At 41.8% G+C, this 18,369-nt stretch overlaps 1 protein-coding gene across 1 annotated transcript in view; it reads left to right on the top strand.

The window, feature by feature from the left end:
* ATG7 (autophagy related 7) overlaps positions 1 to 18,369 on the top strand; it is a 218,998-nt gene that overhangs the window by 37,711 nt on the left and 162,918 nt on the right. Inside the window, exons 14-17 of the mRNA XM_018563818.1 lie at positions 1,628 to 1,810; positions 8,437 to 8,552; positions 11,105 to 11,180; positions 12,839 to 12,919. Coding sequence (XP_018419320.1) covers positions 1,628 to 1,810; positions 8,437 to 8,552; positions 11,105 to 11,180; positions 12,839 to 12,919 — 456 coding nt within the window. The remainder of the gene's footprint in view (positions 1 to 1,627; positions 1,811 to 8,436; positions 8,553 to 11,104; positions 11,181 to 12,838; positions 12,920 to 18,369) is intronic.

Raw genomic sequence — 18,369 nt, 5'->3', positions numbered from 1 at the left:
CGCGGGATTTCCCACGATTATCGTACGATTATCGCATTGTGTGTGGGGACCTTAAGACACTTTGATAAGAGAGGTGCACATGTCACACCTTCACAATGTAATCTCTTACCACTGTCCTAGGACCTTTTTAAATTCCAAGCCCTGAAGTTCTTACTCTCAATCCTTCTTTCCTAATTAATTCCATCCAACTTTCCATTCCTCCCGATGTGACACGTGAATGATGAAGGGGATTTTGTAGGAAATGCTAGTCATGCAATAAGTTGGAAAAAGAAACTTTTGGTAATACTATATGCACTGTGGTGACTCTGCTGATTTTATGGGAAGGGATCATAAAAGGTTCAGACACTAAAATCTGGTTTCATGTGGTCTATCAGTGACTCAGTCCTTTCCCTAGGAAATATGAAAACGGCGAGTACTTCTACTGGGGTTTTAAGTCTGTAGGGCCGGGTAATTTCCAAAGAGCTTTTTTTTATTTTTAAGTAAAACTTGAATCTATTTTATTGTAGATAGGCCTATGAATATGTGCGGCCTAATGTAAATATTCCTATTAGTTGGTCTTATTTTAATCAAACTGTGTTTCTGTATATGGTTTAATACCTATGTGACCTGTAACGTATTTTAGCTTTAAATATAGTGAGAGAGGGTTAGAACCTGTCTACGTTTTGTGGTTGTATTTGGGAGATTTCTCCACTTCCTGTCGGACAGGTGTCACACAGAACAGGAAGTGGGAGAAAAAATTCCCCCTTCCTATCTATCTGATGGGTGTTGGGCAGAACAGGAAATAAAGTGTACCCCCCCCTTCAAGTTGATAACCTTTGATAGCACTAAAACAATTTTTTTTTTTAGTTGAGTGAGGGGAGGATTTAATTGCTCTACCTTATTTTATTTTCTAAATGTGACCTCATGCTCCTTGTGGTCTTGTACTGGGCAGGAAGTTCAGGGAAGTGTAGTTAAGAGGGTTGGAGCCAGCTGTTTGGAGACCTAATGACTGTAAGTGCATGGGCAAAAAATTAAAGCGTAGCTCCGGGTAAACATTTTATAACCCTAACACTGCAAGGGTTATGTGCTCATATTTGCCTAGGGTCAAAAATAAAAAACAAATTATGCTCACCTGATCCTCCAAGCAGACTTGATCTCAGACCGGTCCTTTCCACCTCGCTTCCCCTGCATTGCAGCGGTCTAAGGTCCCTGAGTCATCACATTCTATACACAGTGTATAGGATATGAGGACGCTGAGCGACATACCGTCGCTGCAGTGGAGGAGGAGACATGCAGGAGGGGGCGCTGTCACAGCAGGCCGTCTCAGAGTATGACTTTGTCATTTTTGACCGTAGGCAAAAACCAGCAATTAACCCCTGCAGTGCAGGGGGTAACCACATGGAAAGTGTTAATAAAACTTTTACACGGCATTCTTTAAAGAAATACTTTCCTGGGCAATGTATATTTCTTTGGTCCGGATTTACTATTGGGGGGAAAAAAAATGTGAGAGTTTTATACTACTTTAATAAGAGTGTTGGGGATAGATCATTTTGTTTATTCAAGGTACTGTAGTGGATGCAAAATGGCATTTCATGAAATGCAACCACAACCCATTTCTAAGCTTGTTACTTCTCTCCTGACTCCACAGTTAGTCATCAATGCGGCTCTGGGCTTTGACACCTTTGTGGTAATGAGACATGGCCTGAAGAGAGGGACGCAGGAGGAAGCTGGTGATTCACACTCTGATTTCCTGGGGTCTTCTCTGTTCTCCAACATCCCCGGATACAAGCTTGGCTGTTATTTCTGTAATGATGTGGTGGCTCCAGGGGATGTAAGTATTACATTCAAATCACTGTTTTTCCTTGTTGTTTAAACCATGACAGGCAAAAAAAGATATCCAATAGTAAAGTGTTTCTACACTCTTGTCTTCAGGGACTGTGCACTATGTATATTTAATAGGATTGTCCTAGTTACAGGGCTAGTCTACCCAAAAGTAATTCCTTTGTTATGGGTGAAGCTTGATGGGCTGATGAAGCCCCGTGCTTGGATACTCTCCAGTGAGCTCTCCCTTCTATAATGCCTCACTTCTTTTTTGCCCATCTGGAAGTTTTTGGCTATTCCTGCCAACAATATTGTGTCCCAGCGCCGTCTATCAAATTCTGTATGATATAAAGTCAATTTGAGATCCATTAGGTAGTGTGGGAATCGGTTATAACAGCCGATGTGCGGACCTAGAAACTCAAGCACAGAAATCTTTCCAATAGAGTTTCTAAGAGGTATTAGAAACTAAGTGGTGAATTATCTCTTCCGTATCTACCAAAAATCAATGTATCCGTTTTGTTTTGACTGGCCTGTTAAATTCCTATGACTGCTAACATTCTTTTTGATCTGACCTCGTAAAAATGCTGGTCATACCATTTACATTTTGGAGCACCTACGTCTAGTGTAGCCAATGTACACATTGGAGCATGAGAGGGAGGTTGCATCTGTGACAAGAGAAAATACAGAAGCTTGTACAATAAACTTAGGATGAATTTAACAAAAAGACCATTTAAAGGAGAACTATGAGGTGAGTGAAAATCACCAATCCTCATAGTTCGAGCCGACGTGTGACAATGAAACTGTCACGCGCCGGGTCAATAGATCGGTAAGTGAGAGAACACATACCGTCGCTCGCTCACTTCTCGATCATCTCCATGCAGAGAGCGGTGACTGTCAGTCACGGCTCCCTCCAGGGATTCCCCGCCCGTTGGATGAATTTTAACCAGCTGAATTTAACCACTCACCAGCTGGGTGGATCTCGACAGCATTGTCGGGATCCGTCCCGGCTGCGGCGGTCTCAGTATACCGCGAGCTGTAGCTTGCAATATACTGAGCTTTGGGTCACGGGAGGACGCTAGTATATGTCCTCCCGTGACCCTAAAGAGAACTATGGGGAAAAACACTTACCCCATAGTTCTTTTTTAAGGTAAATCTAAACGCAATCACTAGAATGTAATATAATCTTTAACATGTTAATGTCATTTCAAAAGTAATTTTTTTAAGGCTTTTTAAAACGTAAAGCTTTCATTAAAGTAATACCTGGCACTCCTGCCACGAAGGTTCAGTCAATGCCTATTATAGAGTGAGAGAGCTCTGTCCTGGTCTTCTAACTGCTATTATGTCTCACCCATGTGCTTCCATTGAAGAGTCTTGGAGCCCATTCAAATGATTGTATTTCGGTAACGTGCGAAAAATTCACTTTTGAGTGGCACCCCAACACACTAAGCCAGTGTACCGCAATGCATGGTAATGTACTACTCACATGTACTACTGTGATGTGGTGCGCTGCATTGAAAAAAAAAATCCAGATCCAATTTTTGGTTCATTCGAATGGGTTGCCTTAAAGCAACACAGGTTAGCGCAAGACATACGTTTGTTAAACACAAACATCTGGATGGGCCCAAGAAGCCGGTCCTGACCGTTGACATGCAGCTGCCACTTGAGTGTGTGCATGTACGCAGGAAGTGGCTAGCTCCAGGAATTATAACTCCTATGCCTTATCCATAAAACTGTTTATGGAGTGCAATAAAAGTTTGTGGGGCAGCCATTTGCAGCGACTAATTCCAGTAATAAGACAGCAGGGATTAGAAGTAGGGAGGACACGGACTGGAAGCTTTGAGCTACAGCATCCTAAACACAGAGCAATAAATCTGAAAAGACAATATTGAGGTATGTCTAATTAACATTTACCTCCCACTGTCTTTTCTAATTATATTTTCTAGAGCTCTCATTTAAAACAAACCTGAATTTTGACTTTGAAGTTTAATTAATCTCAGTAGTTAAAAGATTATTTCAAGTACCTTAACTATTAACAAAAATGTATCTTATTTGTGTATCACTCGGCTGTAGATCCTCAAATCATCTCTGAATTCATGCCGACACTGTCCTTCCTTCTGGAGAGGGGTTACTTTTGTTCCCCATGGTCCCTGTGTGTGTTGTAAAGTAGCCATCGCTCCAAGTCCACTCCCGTGATGGACTACAATGTCACGTTTAGTTTTCTCATTTGTATTGAAGTTATAGCTTTTCACGGGAGCGGTGGCTACTATAGAAAAGCATACACATAAGGGACCATGGGGAACAAAAGTATCCACCCTCCAGAAGGAAGGACAGTGTCAGCACAAATTCAGAGATGATTTGAGAATCTACAGCCGAGTGACAAATAAGCTACATTTTTGTTCATAGGCCCCTTTCACATGGCCGATCCGATCCGGTCTGCCAGTCAGTTTTTCAGGCGGAACCGATCGGATACTCAATGCAAGTCTATGAGTAGCCGTGTGTAAACTAATGAGTGTACGATGCACCCGGTTACCCCCACCCCTTGCCAGGTCTGGAGAAACAGATGGATCAGATATCCATTTCGCCGATCTCTGATCCATCATATCTATTTACATCAGATTCCCCGTATTGTCAGCTGTGACATCCGCTCCGCACTGATGTGATCAGGAGAAAATCCATGCACGGATCCTCTCCTGATCAGCCCGTGAAATTGGGGGGAGTTTCCACACAGAAGCTTGTGCACGAGAGAAGCAAAGCATTGTGGGAGAAGCAGTTTTCCACGCCTACATTGTAGCTCTAACTGAGCACAACATCCTGTAATCTATACAGAGCACAAGGCGGCCATTTTTAAAAGAGTGGACTGAAAAAACAACAAAAAAAAGTATTTATATCCAGGATCTCCATATGCCTGATTCATGTACACTCTTTGTGCATTGCGGGCAAATGTTTTTTTTTAAATGCCTCCGCAAAGCTGGAAATGTCCTTTTAAGGTACTTGAATGCATTTTTAAGATTTAACTCCTGAGTTTGTCACTTTAATGGTTAGATTGTTATAATTATTGGTAATGATGATGCTGGTTCCCTTGAGGAAGTGGCTGCAGAGACACAAAACTGGTCAGGTTGTTTGAGCTGTTTTGTGCCACTGCTTTAACAGGATATTTGTAAAAATGTATGATTTGATTCTGCTGGTGCTCCTCAGATGATACGATTATAACTAAAAATCCTTATTTTGGGTTCTGTAAACATAGGTGTGTGGAGCTGTGGCAATGGAAATGTCAGAAAGGGGTTACTAACACCTCATCATTCAATTCCACTTGTATTTATTGTTGTACAATTCTTTCCACTTCAATAACACCCTCCATCATTCTGTCATATAATTGTGTTGATGGATTGTGTTCTAGAAAATATGCTGAATACAATGTGCTAGCATAGTCTTTCCTGCTTGTGAAGGACATTGTAGTGGTAAAGTATTCACAAAACGATTTTTGTTTAAGTAGATATAAACTCTGATTGGATAACATTTTATTGCTAAGCGCTATGTCATATAAACAATAGCATTTTTCTCATGAAATACTGTTTACACTATTTTTTCCATTACTCTTTGCATCCGTGTGGCTGGTCTCCTTTAGCCTCTTTCAACCACTTCTGTCTACATGCACTCACTACAGCATTGGCTGCACATTATTGCCTTGGATCACCTTCCTGATGGAGACATTGCTGGATTACGTCTGTTTAGTCCATGTCAGGGTAGTGGCTTGTAGTCTCCACCGGGGTGCAAATTACAGGGTGACAGTGCAGGAGCACAATTGCAAGAAAGTTGTCACCATATAACCATATAAAGTGCCTGAGCAGTGACCCTCAGGGTAGGATCACCAGATATTATTTCAATGAAAGTTACAGGTGTAAAATAACTCTTATAATGATATTAACCTGTTACATATGAGAATTTAGTTGTTGGGTTTTAAATCCCTCTCAGTTGTTTTTTTCTTTTAGCGTCTCTTTGGGGTGCTTTACCTTCACTTCCTGTTCTACAGATGCAACAGAAAGTGAAAAGAAGTCTCTGCAAAGTGGGTGAAATTCCCTCTCAGACTGCAGTCACTGGAACAGGTCTCTTCTTTGGAGGATTCCTCATCTGTTTAGATGACCATTGTAAAAATTTGGATTTCCCATCACTTAAAGGAGAAATATAAGATGAGATATTTCCACTCATCCTCATAGTTAGAGCTGACCTGTGACAAAGAAGCTGTCACAGGTCGGCTCTATCGATTGGGAAGTGAGCAGAAACATGCTGGCGATCCGCTCACTTCCCGATCGTCTCCCTGCAGTGAGCGGTGACTGTCATATTTGGGCACAGCTGGTTCTGCCTCTAGATAGGCAGAACCAGCTGTCACTCACGCAGCTGGGTGAATCGCAACAGTATTGTCAGGATCTGTCGCGGCTGCGGCACTCTCAAGCCCGCGATATACTGAGCTTTGGGTCACGGGAGGATGTTAGTATATGTCCTCCCGTGACCATAGAGAGAACAATGGGGAAAACACTTACCCCATAGTTCTCTTTTAATGTCACCACAACATGCGAAAAGGGTGAATCTCCCCAGTGTAGAGGCACAAACAACAATTAAAACCTATTATTTGATATATACTGTTTATTAAATGGTTGCATCAACTTTATATTTCTAACCCACAAAAACTTACATACTCCTTTTCTTTCTTTATTATTTTGTTCCTATTATTTTACTAGCCCCCTTACAATTGAAATTGCATTTTAATTCGGAGAAAGTATTTTTCCTTTCAACATTACATGGAAAAACACTGAAGAAAATAATCTGACTTTGTAAATTGCTGATGTAGCATTAAGATAAGATCAAGTTAGGTTTGTATGGACAGAAATGAGCATGACGATGACCTTTCCACACATTTCTTATTGTTAAAACTCTGAATGACCTTGCACTAGCTTACATGTTTATTACCCAGTCATGCTGGAAACACATGTCATCCAGATTATCCATCATATTTATTGGGACCTGAGGAATAATGTGGATACATATTTTATGTTCATAATTTTTGAATGATATTCTTTTTATAACGCTTTTTTCCTTCAGTGTGGGGTCTGGATCAGATGATTCGAAAACCTGATCTAGCTCTCCCATGCATTTCTGTAGCAACAGATTTCTTTTAAGAGTAAACAGATCATGGTTGCTGTGACTTGTTATTCCAGGGAAAGGCAAGGCAGGGCTGGATTAGCTCTGCCCTGCCTAAATATGAATGTTGGAGTCACATGTAGCAGGATTGAAAGCCCAGGAGCTGACAGATTCAGCTTTTGAACTTAATGGTGACAGCTGGCAACTTTTTCAAAATGGCACTGGCACTTAAGTGGAGGAAATCTGGAGCCTCTGTTGCCAGCCTCTTGCCAGATGTTGGGCACCACTGATGGAAACTGACCACCAGTGGTTTATAATAATGGAAGCTTGCAGAGGCAAACCTGGAGTTCATTATACATTTTGTGGTCCCTAAAAAGGAACTGGGGTGCTAGGGTCTGGTTGGAGCACTTTTAATAATGTGCAAGTATGCATAGAATACCTGCACATTATGACAAATGTTCTTTAAGGTGCCCATGTACTTGTCGAATTTCGTATGTTTTTTAATGTACCAGACGAAATTCGCAGTGTGTGGGGTTGTCGGCTCCATTTCAGCCGGCATTTCTCAATCAGCTGATTGAAGGAGCCTGCTGGAAAATTTTCGAACGATCAGAGGCGGCATTCTGATCGGATATTTTGTCAGGGGTCGGCGACACCTGTCAGAATACAACGTAAACAGCGGGATTTCTCAATTGACGCGCTGTTTGTTTTGCTGGAGGAACCGGGTCAATTTTTTTCGTTCAGACTGTGGGGTTAAACGGAAAAAAATGATAGGCGTATGGCCAGCCTTAGTGATAAAAACAAATGTACTTGGTATGCTGCTTTACATACCTGTTTAATTCTATGAACTACCACTTGTAAAATCAGAATTCAGATCTCCAGTGGTGCATGATATTTTCCTTGCTGCTCTCTGTCCTGCCTTGCAGGTTTTGTGCATGTTTCTGAAGACAGCTTGATGAAAATAAAGCAATGTTTATACAGACCCCGGCATGTGATAACAGCTTTCAGAGCACAGGGAAAGAAAATGCGGCAGTTAGAGGGTATACTTCAACCTGCTTGGTTCTCCTTAAGAGCCAACTAACACCAGATAGGGCTGCGCAACTGTCTTTTCCAGCACAGCCCCATCACACTGACAAGGCAATAGCCTCGTTTTCAACTGTCTCAGTTCACACCACCACTCTGCGGTGGTGTGCACTGAAAAAAAGGGCACAGTGCGGTGGGACATGGTACAACCTTGTTGAGCACGATACCTATAATACACCAATAAATATGGTAAGTGATTTACAAAATTGAATATTTATGGTGCAAATACTGCATAAGTTTGTTTTTTACATGACACAGCAACAGCAAACGTACCTGTACATCTCACTTAGTCCTTCTTGTTTGTGTACAAGGACTCTGAAATGTTTATCAGTAAAAGGATTACCTACTGTACATCATTTGAAAGTTGTTATTGTGATTGCAGTAACTTGTTCTCTTTTTCTTTCCTCCATTTTGTCATAGTCTACTAGAGATCGAACTCTCGATCAGCAGTGCACTGTCAGCCGGCCAGGACTATCCATGATTGCTGGAGCTTTGGCAGTGGAACTCATGGTGTCTGTCTTGCAGCATCCTGAGGGGTATGTCATTATATGCATTTCAGAAATCAGCTTCGGTCAATAAAATAAATCTGTATTGTTTTGAAGTGTTTTGAATAGCCCTTCTCAACTAGTGTTCCGTGAGACCCTAATTCCCAAGGTTGCTAGAGGTTCCTTAAGCAATCAGTATTAGTGCATTGATCTGCTGCTTAGACGTACCCGGTGCACAGTACTGCACAGTGCAATTACCATGTTATAGTGCAGCAGGTGCGTTACATTGCCATTCATTTGAATGGCACCCAAAACGCACCTCCCGCCTACAATGCGATTGACCACTCTGCAAAACGCAGTACCACAATACCGTGCGATTAATGCATGGGAACGGGCACTAATAGTAAATATGTGCCACATACTTTTTTTTCCCCACACTGCTGGAGATGGGAGGTGGAGGTGCAGCAAAGGATGGAGGAGGAGGACGGGGTAAAACTGGGCATGGGAAGACTTTGTTACTGGTTGTTATGACCACCCAGTGATCCTAGCAACCAATTACTGCAGAGGAGGACCCATGACGTTAGTGGTTGCTTGGACGCCAGCAGTTGTGTGCACCTGTGAAATAGCATAAAACTTTGGTACCCAAAATTGTCCATAGATGACAATTTAAAAGCCCCTACAGTTCATCAATTTAGATTTAACCATAACTAATAATACTTTTCTCAATATATCTGCTCTCCTAGGCTAGGCGTAATCGTACCCACCTGAATTAAATTATCCTAATAGAGCAGCAGGTGTGCTGGTGTATAAAATGCACCACGTGTCGATAAAATCTACAATCACTCTGCGCTAATAAAACTACTCTTAATATCCCTGTGTGTGTTGTAAAGTAGCCACCGCTCCAAGCTCTCTCCCGTGATGGACTACAATCTCAATACAAATTATTAAATTAAACGTGCGATTTTAGTCCATCCCTCCAGAAGGAAGGACAGTTGCAGCATGAATTCAAAGATGATTTGAGGATCTACAGCTGAGTGATATACCTATAAGATACATTTTTGTTGATAGTTAAGGTATTTTAATGACATTTTAAGATTTAACTCCTGAGTTTAGTGGACTGTTGAGTTCAGTAAAGCTCTCTGAACCCAGATGACAGATAAAGACAACTGTACATCACCACTGCAATACACAAAACTTAAGCACACTTTACTGAGTCTGCTACGCTAATTTTTTTTTCTCTAGCAGCATCTCTCCTCGTCCTCTCCCTATCACACTGACACTAGTGCTGCTCTCATCCTCCTCTCCTATAGTAAGGGACTTGGCTATCCAGCTCAGCACCTTTATTGACTGTTGTGAGGCTGCGTGCCAGGGTCTAAGGGTGCGCACGGCATCATGGGTCAGCATTAAAATTTGTCTTCTATGAATTCAGTTAAAATTTCATTCATATCCTGCAAATTCAGGTTGAATTTGAGTTGGTCCCAAATTCCAACCTCATCCCTAATTATATTGTAAAATTCTGTCAAGCTTTCGGTCAAACATTACTGCAGCTGCAAACCTTCCTTCATTTTTGTTTTACTAGTAATGTAATGACTTGCCAATCACTATTCTGACAAAATGAATACATGCTGCAGCCTCTAAAAACCTGGCATTATGCCTGAATTGGGCCAATGTAAGGGTAAAAGCTCTGGTAGAGTCAAAACTTTCCCACCCCTCTAATGCCTCCCACAGAATCATGTTGGCCAGTGTAACAGCACCATCAATAGAGAAAGGCCAGGCAGAATAGCCAGACATTGTGCTGTAAACATAGCAGTCATACAGCATCTAAGTGAATCCATAGCATACTATAGGTTGAATCTTAGTAGTTATGTCTGATGTGGCACTTACTGGACCTGTGTGCGACCACACTTGGTGTAGCCGAGCTTAGTAGGTTTTATAAATAAGAAGGCTTTACTTTATGATAGTGTAAGAAGGAAACCACCTTTTATGATGTGTGATCAGTCAGCGTGGTATAGTAGAGAGGGATGGCTGAGACACAAAATGTTTTAGCTCATCTGGTGCTGGGTTGATAAAGGCTCCTCCCTTCTTACATGGAAATGAAGTTAAGAAGGATACTTGGTTATAAGTAAAAATGTATCTAGCTATTTTAAAACTAGATATAGACTTTCTTTGAAGAGACTTTGAGGGGAATGGGGGCAAAATGCTGCAAGCACATTGATGATGCCTGAGCATACTTGTATCGGCTTTCCAAACCCTCCTGACTTGGCCAAATGTCGGGCCATTCTGAAAAGGCAAAACTCTGACACTTCATGCTAGTGTCATAGTTTGTTCAACATCCCATGCTTTCCTATTGTCCCATCACTAAAATAAACAGCCTCAATGTACCGTGGGAATATGAAGAAATTTGAAAGGGATGATCAAGCTTCAGCATGATTGGCCTGACTAGTTTGCCCCCCTTCTCCCTAGTAACATAACCTGTAGAAGCATACTCATATATTCACTTTTCCACTAAAAGTATTGTGTTTGATGGTCTGCCCTGTGTGTGTTTTACTTCAAATAAATATTTTTTTAACAGCTGATATTTTTGTTTGAATTTTTCATTGCAGAGGGTATGCTGTGGCAAGTAGCAGTGACGATAGAATGAATGAGCCTCCCACCTCTTTAGGTTTAGTACCACACCAGGTAATGAGTTTTTACTATGTTTAAGAAAATACTGCCTTGCTGTAAAAATCTAAATGCTTTTTCATTTTTGGCAAAGTCTATATTACCTTACAGATTTCCTGATATATATTAGTCATAAGCACTAGAGGTTTTTTTATAACAGAATTGAGTTCATTGTAAAATGATGCATTTGCCTTTGCCAAAATGTCATCTAAATTGGTCTCTAATTCTGCCATGCCATGCTATTTATGTGAAATCTGCCTTTAAGAAAACCCTCTTATGTTGCTTTTGCAAATTCTGTGATGGCACCCTAGCTGCCCCTAGCAGCAAATCAGTGAGTAGCTTACTGTGATGAATTAAAGGAATTATTAGCAGCATGTGTAGTGTGCCACAGCAAATCATTGGAAATAATAGTGGTGTGGCTTGGCAGTGACAAGCTTGAAGGGGATTAAATATAGCAAACTGCCTTGGTTTAACAATGATTGGGCCAAAAATGTAAAATCCTAACAATACATGGACAATAATGAACAGGAAATCATTACAATGCACTGGCAACAAATGGGCAATCTTTTCAACATTCCATCTTCATTACAGTATGTCATGTTCCTAGCTAAAGAGGGGCCTATTTTAGCACAATAATAGGCCTGGGATAGTTAAAGGAGAATTGTGAGGTGAGTGATTTTCACTCAGCCTCACAATCTGAGCCGACCTGTGACAATGAAACTGTCACAGGTCGGCTCAGTAGATCGGGAAGTGAGCGAACACATACCGGCGCTCGCTCACTTCTCGATCTATCCGTGCAGAGAGCCGTGACCGTCACTCACGGCGCCCTGCAGGTATTTCCCCTGTCCGATCCTCCAGCGCTGACTGGTGGAACGGACGGGGGAGGGGGCGGGTACAGCTGGCTCTCCCTCTAGGTAGGCAGAGCCAGCTGTCACTCACGCAGCTGGGTGGATCCAGACAGAATTGTCGGGATCCGTTCCGGCTGCGGCATCTCAGTATAGCTCGCGGTATACTGAGCTTATGGTGACGGGAGGACGCTCGTTTGTGTCCTCCCATTACCCTTAGGAGAACTATGGGGAAAAGCCCTAACCCCATAGTTCTCCTTTAAAAGGAGTTTCCCAAACCCTTAGGAGCCATTAAAAACCAATTGCCCCCCTAAAATAAGCACCAAAACCCACCTTAAAGCTGAACTCCAGCTATAAATCATTATGCATACTTACCTTGGTCTATCTTGGCCTAATGCAGGTGTGCATATTTCATACCCGAGCAGTCCACAGGGATCCTGTAAAGCACTGCAGTTGCCAGAACTACTACAGTACTGACAGGGATCTTCAAGGTCCTGTATTGTGCTGTGCTGAGTGGCTTCCCCTCTGCCAAGAAGGCCAAAGTAATTATGCATAATAATTTATACCTATACCTTTAAGTTAAATGTCCTGATTTTTCACCAACATTTCAGCAAAGTGAAAACTCTCAACTCTTATCCCTACTAAACAGCAGAAATATTTTCAGAAGTGCATTCTGCTGTTTGTACACATGGTGGCACTGTGGAATCACTTACTTTTACCAGATTCTCCACACACCTGCAAATATTATGTAATCAAAAGCAGCATATGTAACATAACCCAGTTAATCTATAATTTAGTTTTTAACCATAATGTGTTTCTTTTTTTTATCAGATTAGAGGATTTTTGTCAAGGTTTGACAATGTTTTGCCAGTCAGCCTCGCATTTGACAAGTGCACAGCCTGTTCTCCAAAGGTAATGTAATCTAACGCTTGTTTTTTTGTTTCTTTTTTTTGTATGTATATCAGTACCTAGACATTAGCTGCTAAACTTTTCATATGCAGTAAAATAATATTATTGGCAATAGCATGAATTAAAAGAGTACTATAGCCAAACTTGTTTAGCTTAGTTCTCCTTTGGGTCACAGGAGGACATTTACTAATGTCCTCCTGTGGCACAAAGTCGGCATGTAATGGGCATATAGCCCGCTATATGCTGACAGCGCAGAACCACGCTGCAGCCAGGAAGGATCCTGACAATATTGCCTGATTGACAGCTGGCTTTGCCTCTCTAGAGTCAGAGCCTGCTATGGCCACCCCCTCCCCAGTCAGTCCCCCCCAGTGAGCAGTGAATGAACAGAGAGAAGGGAGGGAGGAATCCCTGCAAGGAGTGGTTACTGATGGTCTCTGCTCTCTGCGGGGAAAGGATCGTGAAGTGAGCGATCAGCATTTTGTGATCGCTTACTTCTCGGGCTATAGAGCAAGTCTGTGACAGCTGCAGTGTCACATACCGGCTTAAACTATTGGGAAGGGTACATTTTACCTTCTCAATAGTTCTCCTTTAAAAAGTACAATTTAACTTTTCCTTTTTTATATATGTTCCTATTATTCACTGATAAATAGCATGCAGGTCAGGATTTACAGGTTTTCTGGTATGTAACTATAATGTTTGCAAGTATCCAACCGGTCCAGCCTAGAACGTTCATTGACAGCAGTCTCTTACTGAGGTTGTTTCAAACACAAACACATATTGTTGATGTTATGTCAAGGCAAATAAGTCAACCACATTCAGTTAAAGAGGGAGGACACAACACAAAGCCAGTCAAGGAACAACAGGGACAATTCCATTATCTGTTTTAATAGCTGGCTGCAGCAGTTGACTGGTATCATAGGACGAGTGCTTTCCTTAGAAATAGCATGCATATGAAAAACAGCTGCACACACAAAGGGAAAAAATGGATGGCTCTGGAGGAACAGACTACTTTCTGGTTCATTTTAGTGCCGTACCACGTGCATGTTAACATGTTTTCACGGTAACTTGTGTTACAGTGTGGCAGCCCATATGGAAGATCCATCTGTTCACCTAAATGCACAGATGGTTCACATGCATGCACAGAAATGCATACATGCATGTGCAGAAAACATATGTGCATTGTGGTTCACTGGTTTTGTGTGTTGGGGTGCCATTCAAAATAAACGGCACATCGCCGTAAATTGTTCGTTATCGTTCAATGCTGTAATGCATGGAAAAACACTTGTTTTCCCGCTCATTACTGCAACACACAGATTTGAATACGTCCTTACCGATGATCAGTTGACTTTATAATTTGGTTAATTACATGTTGAGTTCTTGTAATAGGGCACTCTTGGGGTGCTGCCAGTGCTGGAAAAGAGGAATGTTCTAGATCAGTGATGGTGTCTCATTGTTTAATCCCTGTCTGTGGTGCCTGTCTGTGCCAAGCCAATTAATACAGACAAATTAAAGAGGACTGGACATTATCGGCAAACCAAGCCAACCCTAAAAGTATTTGCTTAATTACAGCCTTTCAGTACTTCTTTTTCCATTCTTAATGTTTTCATCATGTCATCAATGTGGCAGATTGAGACAGAAACACAGACATTTCATTGATTTATATGAGACATCATATGTGTCCAACACATGGCCCACTGGCTCTCTGCGTGAAGCCCACTGTGTCCTGAGCTGGGTCTGCCACCTGCTGGGCACCTGTGCACTTTGCAGAGCAGTGGCAGGGTGACGGACGGTAAAACACTCTGCCTTTTACCACCTGGCACTAAAATAAAGACAGTACTGTCCAGTGCAGTGATCTCTGCTCGACAGTACAAGACACCAATTCTGGGGGTTATTTTTGCTGCCACTGACACCAAATCTGGAGGCTATTATTGCGGCCACTGACACCAATTCTGGGGGTTATTTTTGCTGCCACTGACACCAAATCTGGAGGCTATTATTGCAGCCACTGACACTAATTCTGGGAGTTATTATTGCGGTCACTGAATCTAAATCTGAGGGTTAGCATTGTGGTCACTGGCACCAATGCTGCAGGCTTTTATTGTGGTCATTGACACCAACTCGGGGGGGGGGGTTATTGCAGTCACTAATACAAATGCTGGGGGATTTATTGCAGTCACTGACACCAATGCGGGAGGTTATTATTGCAGTCACTGACAGCAATGCTGGGGGTTATTATTGTGGGGTCAATGACACCAATGCTTGGGGTTATTATTGGCATTGCTGAAACCAAAGCTGGGGGGGTTTATTGTGGTTTATGACACCAATTCTGGGGGTTATAACTGTGGTCACTGACACCGGTTCTTTTTATTGTCAAATTGTAAATCATTTGCCATCATTTTGCATTTTTGCAGTTGTAATCATTTGATCTCCTTCAGCCATTTTCAACCCATTCCTAACCATTTGCACTGATTTCATCAATGGCTGCATGTTAATGCTCTGGACCAGCTTCCTGCTAATGGCATCAGTGGACCATTGCAGTGTAATATGTGTCAGCACAGCTGCTTGTAATCACCAGCAGGAGTGTATGTGACCAGGTAACAGTGCAAGAGCATTCTTGGAAAATGGTTGTCACCCCATAACGCCAGTTATAACAGGAAATGTGTGAAAAAGAACCCTAATGGCAAAATCAGCAAAGATTATTTAGATGAAATTTGCAAATTTAAAAAGATGCAAACCAACTTTTTCAATTTGTTAACATGTTAAAGCATAAATTAGATTTTAGTTATTGTTTTTTGATCTACATTAACAATAAATCTTTTTCTAGGGTTTGTTCACACTGCATGCTGTAAACAAAATGCATGCATTAATGCCAAAAGACATGTACGCATTTCAAAATGTATTTTCATGTGTCCAACGTGTTTTGCATCCATTGTTATACTTTATACTATTTTTAAGTAATGTCCCTGTTCTTTTGGAAAATGTTTGTATGCATCCGGTTTAATTTTTCACTCAAATGGCTTGTGAAAAGCTTTGTTGGAAAGAATGGGTTCATTTGAAAATAATGCATGATTGATTGTCTAGTAAAAGCAGTGTGAATGAGACCTAATGTCCCATTTAACCAGAACCAGTATGTTACACACACGTTCCTGTCCAGGCAATTTTTCTGTTCGAGTGCCAACGTGCCTGCACACCCCAGGTGCCCACAATGATGTGATCAAAAGAGGATTCTTTGGTATGTCCCCCTCGATCTAGTAAGGATGTCCTACATCCATTCAATTACAAGGGCCAGACGTAAAGTGGTTAAAGACAATGACCACTGTTTCTTACTCTTGCTATTAGACCTTTCTGCTGCTTTTGATACAGTTGATCACCTGCTGAGCCTCAAAAAAACCCACTCGCTTGGCCTCCAAAGCTCTCTCATGCTTCTCCTCCTACCTATAAGTGCTTATTTAGTGTCACTTACAAATCTACCTCTTCCTCTTTTCCGTAGGGGTCCCCCAAGCTCTGTCCTTGGACCTTTTCTCTTCTCTATCTACACCTCCTCCCTTGGTCAGGTGATAACCTTGCATGGCTTCCAATACCATCTCTATACTGATGACACTCAAATATATCTCTCCACTCCACAACTCACCCTCTCAGTGTCCTTGCGCTGCACAAACTGTTGGTGCTATAATCCTGTATTGTAAAATTAATAATAATTAAAAAAAGAATAAATGCACTTTCAGCCAAGGAGCACTTATTATTTTGGCCACGCTGGCCACGCTCTCCTGACCTAACAGATCCCACCTCCATAGATGCACACTTACTGAGTTCCAGCACTCAGGGCCTCCCGTGTTTGTTTACATCACTAGCCGAACCTCTATCTCTCCTGGTCTCCTGGACTGGTCTATCTCCGTCTCCTGTCCAAGAGGCAAAGGGGGACAAGCCTTATTGACTTCAATGGGGCTCTGCAGTACAGGCGCAGCCAGCAAAGAGAGGATCCATTATTCCTATGACATAGCTGTTCTCATGGCGGCCTCCAGCCACCCAATGGAATACAGCTCACCAATATGGATGCATAGGGCAGTGGCACACATGCACTGTAAGCAAGAACCCCTGCTGAGATGTTTTCTCTTCAAAGACTGTGCAGTGCTAGGCAGGGCCACGCAGCAAAGTTTGCTGGAACAGGGAGGAAAGTGTTTTATCAGGCAGGCTGTAATCAGGGCATGGGGAGGATTCATTAAAAGAAAATCTTCATGAAAGGTGAAGTTGTCCTTTTAAGCTGGAGGTCTTTTATTATGCAAAAGATGTTTAGCTCCCGTAGTTGGAGTTCTAGCTCACCATCTCCTGCTTCTCACTGTTGTTTATGAAGGCTTCCCATCAGAGTTAAAGATCTTATAGATGGGTAAAAGCGCTGAACTCATATAATTAGAGATTATTTTGGACTAAAGAACAAAGTGCATTTTCTTCCCCCGGAGTTTAGTTTATGGTAAAGGTAAGATCCAAGTTCTGGGCCTTGGCTGCTGCCTCTCTGCTCACAATAGTCAAATCAATCAACAGGTGAACAAGTTCTGGTTGTGTGGTTAGGAGAGTCCAGTACAAACTCTCTTTAGAAATATTTTAAATATTTATTTGTTAAGAACATCATGTACAGTCATCATGCTTTGGAGGGAAATACTCCCCCTCCCATTTATTTAATGCCAGTTATGTACTACAAGGGCCTGCCTAAACAGTTCATCAATTTTATATCCGGACAAGTAACATCTTCCTTTGCAAAGTTGGTGGTAAATTAAAAGGGGATTGTACGATTAGATTCCATTTGAATGGCCAGCTAAAGTCAGAACATAGCTAAACCTGTTCCCAATATGACTCTTAGGCAAGGGTCAGATAATTTAGTGTTATAGCCAGAGGTAACGACATCTGATATTGGAAGTAATTGTTATCTTCCCAAAATGGGGCTGAATCATCATTCCTCTTAAAAAAAAAAAAAAAAAAATGGCGCATTTGTTGCTTCAGTCCTTTGGGCAAATAATGATTAATATTGGTGATCCCACTGCTACAAGGGATACACACTTGTCTCCTGCCCAATGCTGGCTTTAGGCCAGCCACATGTCGGTAGATGTCTCCTCAAAAGAGAAAAGCAGGAAGACATCTGCCCATTGACTTTAGTGTGGGGACCCATCACAGTTTTTTGGTGACTGGCCTGGTGGACTGAAGTGCACATGTGGAGTTATTGCTTTCCTTCCCTATTCTCATAGAAATGAGTGAAGGATCATCACCGTCACAGGTATTTCAAATTTGGAATCTCCTGTTATGGCCTGGTCCTTACCCAAATGTAACCCAATGCCTAAATGTATTAGGCATTGGGTTAGGATTAAGACATCCTTGTATATTTATTTGATTGTCAGAGCTGAGTATTTGCTGAGCAGAGATGTTGCATTTTATTTACAGCTTCAATATCTCATCAACCAAAG

The sequence above is a fragment of the Nanorana parkeri genome, unplaced genomic scaffold (assembly GCF_000935625.1).
Source record: "Nanorana parkeri isolate BGI_ZX_2015 unplaced genomic scaffold, ASM93562v1 scaffold700, whole genome shotgun sequence".
In the NCBI taxonomy this organism is placed as follows: Eukaryota; Metazoa; Chordata; class Amphibia; order Anura; family Dicroglossidae; genus Nanorana; species Nanorana parkeri.
Note: the sequence above shows the minus strand (reverse complement) of the source record. Positions and strands in the feature narration are given on the sequence as shown.